The 9,691-nt window shown below is 42.5% G+C and overlaps 1 protein-coding gene across 1 annotated transcript in view; it reads right to left on the reverse strand.

Annotated features, from left to right (window-relative positions):
* Positions 1-6,345, reverse strand: part of Awat2 (acyl-CoA wax alcohol acyltransferase 2) — a 10,702-nt gene extending 4,357 nt beyond the window's left edge. The window contains exon 1 of the mRNA XM_008844383.2: positions 6,209-6,345. Coding sequence (XP_008842605.1) covers positions 6,209-6,293 — 85 coding nt within the window. The 5' untranslated portion in view covers positions 6,294-6,345. The remainder of the gene's footprint in view (positions 1-6,208) is intronic.
* Positions 6,346-9,691: the final 3,346 nt, after the last annotated feature.

Consider the following 9,691-nt stretch of genomic DNA (forward strand, 5'->3'; position numbering starts at 1 on the left):
CCAGCTGTCCTGGAACTCACTATGTAGACCATCTGGCCTTGACCTCACAGAGATCCGCCTGCCTCTGCCTCCCTAGTGCTGGGATTAAAGGTGTTGAACTCAGTTATGAAAGCAGCTGAAAGCAAGATTGTTTGGGGAAGTGAGTCAATATAAAGATTAGAAAAAGAAGAAAAAATCCCTTCTAATTGAACATAGTAGATTGAACACATTTTGACTTGTCTTCTTGTTGAAACCTCATGAAAAGTTACTTAAATGTTTTTAGGAATATAGATCCACAAGGAGAAGGAGAGTCAGAGCAGGCCAACAGTAGATGAACTGTATAAGTAAAACATTTGCACACTCTAAAGTAGATGGTGGGAGAGATAACAGACAGAACAAAGAAAGCTGGACCCTAAGGGAGATACTTACAAGAAGCAGGCTTGCTTCATTGAAAAAGTAAAGAAAGACTTGGAATCTAGAGGGAGAAAGTGTCACCAAAGGCAGGGCTGAAGCACAGGCTCAAAAATCAGAAGACTGGTTGAATTTCTACGAAGGAATTAGAACCCTAGGTCTTCTTTCTTATTCTACACAACCAGATGATGGGAGGACTATTCTCTGAAAAACTGAATCAAAGAGATTCTAGATTCAAATACAGGTCATCTCCAACTTACAATGGTTTGACTTTCAGTGTTTCAACTGTATAATGACAGAAAAGCAACATGAATCCAATAGCAATGCAGTTTGGGATTTTTTTACTTATTTATTATGTGTATGAGTGTTTTGCCTGCATGTAAGTGCACCCGTGTCATAAAATGCCCATGGAGGCCAGAAGAGGGCTTTGGATCCCCAGAACTAGAACAACAGATGGCTGTTAGCTGCCAAGTGGGTGCTGGGATTTGAACCCTGGATCCTTTGGAAGAACAGCCAGTGCTCTCAACCACTGAGTCATCTCTCCAGCCCCAGAATTTTGAATTTTTATCTTTTCCTGGGCTAGTAATATGTGGTACAATTCTATCTTATGCTGGAAAGCAGCAGCAGCAAGCTACAGCCCCAGTCAGTTGTGTGAGCAGCACATTACCATACGAGGTGTTTTTAAGCTATGATGTTTGACTGAGTAGATGTATTAAATGTATTCTTTTTCTGTTTTGATTTTTTTTTTGGCAACATCTTGCACTGTAGCTCAGGCAGGCCTCAACTCCCAGAATCCCTTCTGTCTCAGCCCCTGACATGCTAGACTTACAAGTGTAAGCCACCTCACCTGGCTAATGTATTCTTAATTCACGGTATTTCCAGTTTTCTGTAATTTGGGGAGCTTCTGTACTTAAATGAGCCACATTTGAAATATTCCGTATGCAGATAAATTATTGATCAAGACAACAGATAATTTCAGATATACAGTCTCAGTTCATTTGTCTCCCATGTCCTTTTGTCTAAAGCTACTAGACTATATGCTTCACCAAAATGAGGGAAAAGGCATTGGATCCAAGGGGGAAAAGATGCAACAAAGGAGGAAATTGAGCAGGGCCAACTGGAAAGTAGCAAGCAAGGCTCCTAGGGTACAAAATTTAAAAAGACACCCTCTCTTGAGGGTATTTAAGCTCAGCCTAATATTTGCATAGCGCTTTTTGAAGTTTCGCTCCCAAGTTACCTCAAGCACTGTGGGAATGACAGCTGTACACAAAGCCAGAGTCTAACCGGAAGATGCTGGGCACCAGCGGTGTTCTACTCAAGGGAATAAAAAATGAGCGGCATTAAAGAGTCCCAGTGTGTTTGTACATGTTGAGATATTACCGTGTGTGTGAAATGCCTGTGGGTAAATTGTGATAATCAATAGATATCTAGTAGATAAAAAGTTTAAATGAGTTGATTATTAGATTTTAGAAAAACAAGTCACATAGGAATGGAAATACAATATTTGTACATGAAATAGCTCAGTTATGAATATTTCATAGTCATAGGCATTTTAACCAAAATCTGTGCTATAACAATTTTGGAAGGAGAGGGTGAAAAGAAAGTTCTAGCAATATCATATACACCTAAATTCTCATCTTCCATGTTAGAAAGGCAGTAGAAAATGTCTAAAATTGTTATAGCAGAAAATAGCAGTGTTTAGAAATTTCAAATAGTAAAATTTAGAAATATTAAATACCAGGAAAAAGCCCAACAAACTTGAAAATGACTGCCTCTGGGGAGAACTATGAACAGAGCAGAGGTCAGCAGTTAGAGGCTTTCGATACTGGCTGCACAAAACTCCTTGCTCCTTAGTGAATTGAAGAGAGGCCTGGGTCTAGTCCAAAGAACACCTCCATTTCCCTTAGACTTAGCTCACACTCAGGCCGGGCAGGAGACATCTCGTGAGTGTGACTTCATGGAGCACCCTGTGATGCAATGAATGAATCCTGGCTCTGCCACTTACATTGCTAACTTCAGTTCAGTTCAGAATGAAAATGAGCACGCCAGGGGCTTTCCTGTCCTCCTCAGAGACTTATTGTGCAAGTCTTCTCTCAAGGACTTCGGGGTCCAAATGGATATGGCTTCACTCCTAAGGAGAACTGGGAGGGCTCTGAAGGGCCAACTGCCTCACCTGCCCCATGAGAGCTGGTAAAGGAGGGGCCACCTCCGAAGTCCTCTGGGGCCAGGAGTTCTTCAGCCTGACACCATAACACCCCTCTGTACACTCTAGAGCCAAACTTGAAGTACAGATCCTCAGGCTGAGCTCTCCCTCCTGTACTCATCCTTGTTTCAGCCATTCTTAGCCTTCTTCTGCACCTCCTGCCCCTCTGCCAGTTCCTGCTGGGACCTGCAACTTCGGTCTTGCTTTCTCTCTTTATCTCACTGGCATCTTTTGAGCACCGTATCATATTAATTCTTTCCTGATTCCTTTACTCTCTCGTCTTCTTTCTTCTCTCCACTTCAACATTAGTAGCCTAGTTCAAATCTGCCATCTCTCAACAGCCTGCTTCCTGGTATCACCACTTCCCCTCCTATCTTCTTGTAATCAGTTTGCTCCACAGAGCTATAACAATCTCAAAGCACACTCTGTGCCAAATCCTAGCCTGGCTCCACATGGCCTTCAGGAAAAAGCCCAAACTCTTTTAGGCAGTTTTCAGTGTTCTATACAATCTTTCCCCTGCCTGCTTCTCCAATTCTTTTATTTCTTCCCACCCTCTCCCATTTGCCTTTCAAGAATCAACTCAAATTTGACAGTAAATGGACAAAGGTCATGGTAGAAAGTTAACAAAACAAGAAATACTGATTGCTAATGAATAGATAAGAAGAGTCTCAACCTCGTTTATAATTAAGGAAGTCCAAAATAAGGCTATAACTAGTTTTTACCACTTTCTGTTGGCAGGAGCAAGCACTGCATATAGGTCCACCATGTATGCTCCTTCCCATGCTGTGCTAACCCTGAAGCCACATTTTGCAGCACAGAGTTTGACAGAGTCTCTATCAACCTGAACAATAGTGTCCACAGTGAGCTGAGACTCCTACCAACCTGTTTTGGGCATCCATCTAAGCATAAGAAATATTATCATCTGCTGATTTAAACCATTGTGATTTCAAGATTAGTTACCACAGAACTCACCTAGTATCCTGATACACCCATTTCATCAGAGAGGATAAGGAACTTGTTAAAAGTTGTACAGATAAGCCAGGCATGGTGGCACACACCTTTAATCCCAGCACTTGGGAGGCAGAGACAGGCAGACCTTGGTGAGTTTGAGGCCAGCCTGGTCTTCCAGGCCAGCTGAGGTTACAGGGAGACCCTGCCTCAAAAAGATAAAAAAAAAAAAGTTGCACAGATAATAAGTAGGTAGAGCTGGGATTTGAACACTTAGTCTGACTCCAGACACTGTTTCAATACCTATATTTTCTGTAAATCTCATGGCTGAACATATATGTGTATACATATACCATGTGTGTGTACATATGTGTATATGTTATATACATATAAGATCATTTATGGCCACACACGCAAACACATACATACACATACACACAATAGTGGTTACCTCTGAGGAGTGAGATTAGTGATTAGATTGAGGAAGGAGAGGTGCCAACCTGAAGGTTCCAGCTCCCTTCCTGGCTCCTGGAGACTGCTATCTTGTGGGAACACAGTTACAGTGATGAGAAAGGGAAAGATAGTAGCATGCCAACATGAGGCTAGAACAAGAACTTGAGAAAGACCACATAGGTCCCTAATCCAAAAACCCAAATCCCAAATGCTCCAAAATCCCAAATTTTTTGAGCACCTAGTATGACCCCACAAGTAAAAAACTCACCTCATGTGGAAGTCACGACTAAAAAACAGGTGTACTAAAATACTGTATAAAAATTACAAGAGACTATGTATATAAGGTATAGATGAAACAGAAATGAATTTCATGTTCAGTTCTGGGCCCAATCCTCAGTATATAACATTATGTGTATGAAAATATTCCATCCCACTCGCCAATAATCCAAAATCTGGAACATTTTTGGCCCTAAGCGTTTCAGATCATGGACAATGAACAGAAGCCAGTGCTTTAGAACATGGCAGTAGAGTAGCATCTACAGGCAGGTCCCACAAGGCCACTAACTCAAGTGTCTGAGAAGCCTGGAGCCAAAGCTGAAGCCCCTTGTTACCTAGTTGAAGAAGGCCAGCCTGCTCAGGCAAAGTTCTCTTCCACAGTTCTCAGGCCTCCGGGAACTGTCACCTCAGACAGGTTTGAGAGTCAGCAGTTGGAGTGATGAAGGTGAGGGGATCTGTTCTAGCACCCAGATAAGGATCTTAGTCCTTACTTAGGGTAGTGTTTGCTTAGGCCACCTGGCAGAAGAATTGACAGGCCCAGCATGTGCTGTGTCTTCAATAAGAGTCCTTTGTGAGCCGATCCTTTCCACGTTTTAATCAGCTTTCACAAATGCAGACGTATTGCCTTCCTCCTTCTTCTCCAGGCTAGTGTGTGCACCAGGCTCCACACTCAACCTCCTACTCAACAGTGATCAGATGCAAAGGAAAAAGAAAGGAACTTGCAGACAAGACTTTGGCCTCTGTGAGCTCAATGTCCAGCCCAGCTCCTCCACTTCCTAGCTGTGTGATCTTGGACAGATCACTTCAACTACACTGTCTTCATCTCTTTATCTGCATAATGCAGATTATTAGTCATATAAGGAGCTTAGACTAGTGAGTGCCTGGCATTAAAAAGAGGCCAATAGATGTTAGCTAATATTAAGTCTTATTTAACATTACATGTATAACTATCAGTATTATTTTTCTGCATAATCATAACTTCTATCTCATAAGGTTTACATCACCTAAAATGAAGAAATAGATGTGAAAATGCCTGGGCCAAAGTAATACTTATGAATTATCTGGTTTCTTCCAGTTCTAGTTGTTTGTCTTTATTCCCAGATTAATTAATACTGCTTTTTTTCAGTATTAGGGGGTCCTGGTACCTACTGAAGGCAAGCCTCTGAGCCCCTACTCTGTGGTTTCTAATCTAGTGTTTGGTAGGGTAAGAAATGCCGATCATATTCACTGACATGTCCTTGTGCCAGCTTTAAGTGCCCAGGGCCTACCTATTCATTCCCAGAGAGCTTACAATGTCCCTTAATTCATGCCCTTGACTCCTGTCAGTACTCACATGACCTAATAAACACATAAGAATTTCTTCAGACCGCCACCAACAACAATGATGTTTTTTTCTAGCATCTAGAACACAATTTCTAGGATACAATTTTCATAAAGAGTCTGTGGTATAGATGTTGGGAAAATGGTGAATAAATGGTTAAATCACTCTGGGCCACAAGTTTTCAGAGATTCCCTCTGCCATCAAGTCAACTCTCTTTCCCCATAGTTTGCTTGATTACTATGGTTATAAGTCGAGCCCTTCCCCTTGGCTGGCTTCAGTAAACTTGTGTTTCATGATTCCATAACATTGCCTACACACCCCAATATAGACACAGGGTGCTCACATGCAAACTTGCAGCAAGGTACACACACACACACACACACACAGCCCTGCCCAGACAAATGCATGTATATGTCCATGCCCATGTGGTCACTCACAGTGCTCACAAATATTCTGCTCAGGTGGGTGAGTCGACAGGCAAGGATCCTCAACTGTCCTAGTTTGCCCTTGCCTAAGACAGCACAGATTTTGAACATCGAACATCCTATCATCCTAGAATCCTTCAGTCCCAGGCAAGCCCAGGTGACTGGTTGCCTCTGGATAGCTTGAAGACTCACCAATAACAAAGGCACTGAGGGCCCACTGGAAAACAGCAAAGATCTCCAGGATGGTCCTGAGGTCCTTCTTGGAGGACCAGAACATTGTGCCCAGGATCCCAGTGGCTCCAGGTAAATGCTGTTTGGTTGTCTAGCCCTGACTGCTCTGGGGCTTGCCATATTTCCGCTCTTCAGGCTTTCTTCTCCAGCTGCTGAATAGTCTCCACCCCTTGCCCCAGCTCTCCACAGCATTGCAGGGCCTCCTACTGCCTCTGCTTTCCAATTGCTTCCAGCTGCCTACCTACACGTACTTTTACCCACTTGAGCTAGGCCTGGGTTGAGATTGCAACACCCCTTACACACCTGGATAGAGCACCATGCATGAAGCCTTAGTGTGGGAAGTGAGTGGGTAGGCTGGGGCTGGCGAAGGCTGCCAGGTCCAGTCTGAAGAGGGTGGGTGGGGCAGGAAGGAACCCAGGGCTCAGATGAGACAAACTCAGGGCCTACACTTCTGCTGATGATCTCAATGAGAATGTGACTGGAGGGCTGACGATGTCATAAGCCAGGCCTAGAAAGACCTTTGACCTATTAGTCATTATTAAAAGAAAAGGGGGCTGGGTGTGGTGGCACACGCCTTTAATCCCAGCACTTGGGAGGCAGAGGCAGGCGGATCTTTGTGAGTTCAAGGCCAGCCTGGTCTACAGGACAGCTGGGGCTACAAGGAGACCCTGTCTCAAAAAGAAAAAAAAAAAAAAAAAGAAGAAGAAAGAAAAAGGACATCACATGTATATCTGTGGGCAGAGAGTGAGTACTGAACAAATTTCCTATTGAAAGATTAGACAAATGCTAGTACATACTGTATTATTCTGGGTTAATTAAATTCTAGAATAGACAAAACTAATCTAGAGTGAAAAAAATCAGAGCAGTTGATGCTTCTACCAGGAACTGACTGAGAAGGAATTCGATGGACATTTGTGGGGCAGACAGTCATTTTTTCTCTATCTTTATATAATTTTGAATTTCACAGACCAAAAAAGTGTCAAAATAAAGTGAATAGGGCTGGTGAGATGACTCAACGAGTAAAGGTGCTTACTGCCAAGCCTGACAACCGAAATTCGATCCCCGGGACCCACATGGTAGGCAGAGAAAACCAAATTTTGCAAATTGTCTTTTGACTTCCCACATGTACTGGAGCAGGAGCATGCCCCATCTCCACAAAATAAATAAATGTGTATTGAAGGGGAGCGTCAGTCTCATTTAAGGGTGAGATCCTTAGTAGGTTAACCAGGCTTCAGTGCATGAACCCACACCAAAGAGCATTTAGGAACACAAACAGGCATATCTACACACACACACACACACAGATATTATATATATAATGAGTACAGAAATTCGGCGGGGGTGCAGATATGGGAGGGGATCAAAATATGATCAAAATATAAGTATGAAATTCACCAAAAATATAGTAAATAGGGGCTGGAGAGATGGCTCAGTAGTTAAGAGCACTTGCTGCTCTTGCAGAGGACCTAGGCTCAGATCCCAGCACCTATATGGCAGCTCACAACTGTTTACAAAAACAGTTCAATGGGATCCATGGCTCTCTTCCAGCCTCCATGAGCACTGCACACACAAGGTATACATACATATATGCAGGCAAGCACTCATACACGTAAAATAAAAATAAATCATTTCAGGGCTGGAGAGATGGCTCAGCAGTTAAGAACACTGGTTGTTCTTGCAGAAGACCCAGGTTCGAATTCTAGCACCCACATGGCAACTAACGATTGTCTGTAACTCTAGTCCCAGGGGATCTGACAGCCTCTTCTGTCCTCCATGGGTATTGTATGACACGGGTGCACTTACCTACACTCAGGTAATACACACATACACATAAAATAATAAAAATATTTTTAAAAAAACAAATAATTTCAAAAAACAGTATGTTTAAGATTTGTAGATTTCACTGCATGTAAATTTTACCTCAAAAATAAACAAATATTGAGCTCATGTCAATGCTGACATCTTTAGGAGTGAAAAGTAGTGATGTCTGCAATTTATTTTCAATGTACATAAAGTGTATTGATGGGTGGATAGAAGGATAGGTAGGTGGCAAATCAAATAGATCAAGATATTATGTGTACAATCTAGGTGGTGGGTTCACCACAGGGTCCTTTCAACTGTTCTATAGGTTCAAATTTTTATGATAGAATTTTGTTTCTTAAAAAAGTTCCCTCAAGGTCATAGTAAAAATAAATAAATTTAATTATTGACCTTGGGTTAAGCCCACAGGTGCATGGGAAGTTTCACATCTTCCAGCAGCTTCAGCAGTTGCTGTGGACCCATGGGGGCAGACCAGTCCTAAGACAGAATTAGTGGAGCTCTCCGCTCTCTGATCTCCACAGAGAAGTTTGCTGTGCTGTGAATGATGGTTAATGCAAAAGCTTCCAACTAGTCAAAACACAGAGAACAAATGACTGTGGACTGCTCAGCCACAAATGGGACATCTATATCACACCCCTGCCCCAAGGCTCAAGGGACCATTGTAGAATAGAGGTGGACAGACTTTGTAAGAGTCAGAGGTTAGGGAGGACTGGAACAAACAATGTCTTCTGGACACCACAGGAATGCTGCACACTATTGAACTCACAGCAGCTGTGGTTGCCTGCACAAGATCTGCACAAGATCAAGTGAGTCAATATTCTAGCATGGAATGGAAAGGGGCTCATGAGCCCACACCCCAGTTGAGGAACGATGGACAGCTGATGGCTTCTGGGGGAGGGAGAGTCAGTTTTCTGTAAGGAGATGACTCATGATAGGTCAATCATGTTCCAACATACGATCCCACACCCAGAAGTAGATGGCTAGCACAAACTGAAGTTAATGGGCTATTAAATTTTTTAAAGGACACAAAGTTGAGGGATAGGGAGAAGGGGATAGATCTGAGAGGAGTTAAAGAGGGGAACTGGGGTCAATATTATCCAAATACATTGTATAAACTTGACTTGATAGGCCTTAACATATATGACAGAATGTACGAAACCCAGAGAAGGGACTATGGGGAGTACAGATAGGGGAGGGAGTCTAAATATGATCAAAATACATTGTATGGCCGGGCGTGGTGGCGCACGCCTTTAATCCCAGCACTCGGGAGGCAGAGGCAGGTGGATGTTTGTGAGTTCGAGGCCAGCCTGGTCTACATAGCGAGTTCCAGGACAGCTGGGGCTACAGGGAGACCCTGTCTCAAAAAGACCAAAGAAAAAAAAGATACATTGTATGAAATGCACAAAAATTCAATAAACATTTAAAAATACATTGTATAAAATGATCAAAGAATTAATAAAATATTCTAAAATAAATACATTTTAAAAATCTGGCTTCTCAATGCATGTACATGTGTTGCTTGAACACAGGTATATATGTACAAAAGTAGATACATATGTCGTTGTCCATATATGTTTGTTATACATCCATGTATGTGGGTGGCATCTAAGTGTGCATTTGTAT

Source organism: Nannospalax galili, unplaced genomic scaffold (assembly GCF_000622305.1).
Source record: "Nannospalax galili isolate Female #2095 unplaced genomic scaffold, S.galili_v1.0 scaffold280, whole genome shotgun sequence".
In the NCBI taxonomy this organism is placed as follows: Eukaryota; Metazoa; Chordata; class Mammalia; order Rodentia; family Spalacidae; genus Nannospalax; species Nannospalax galili.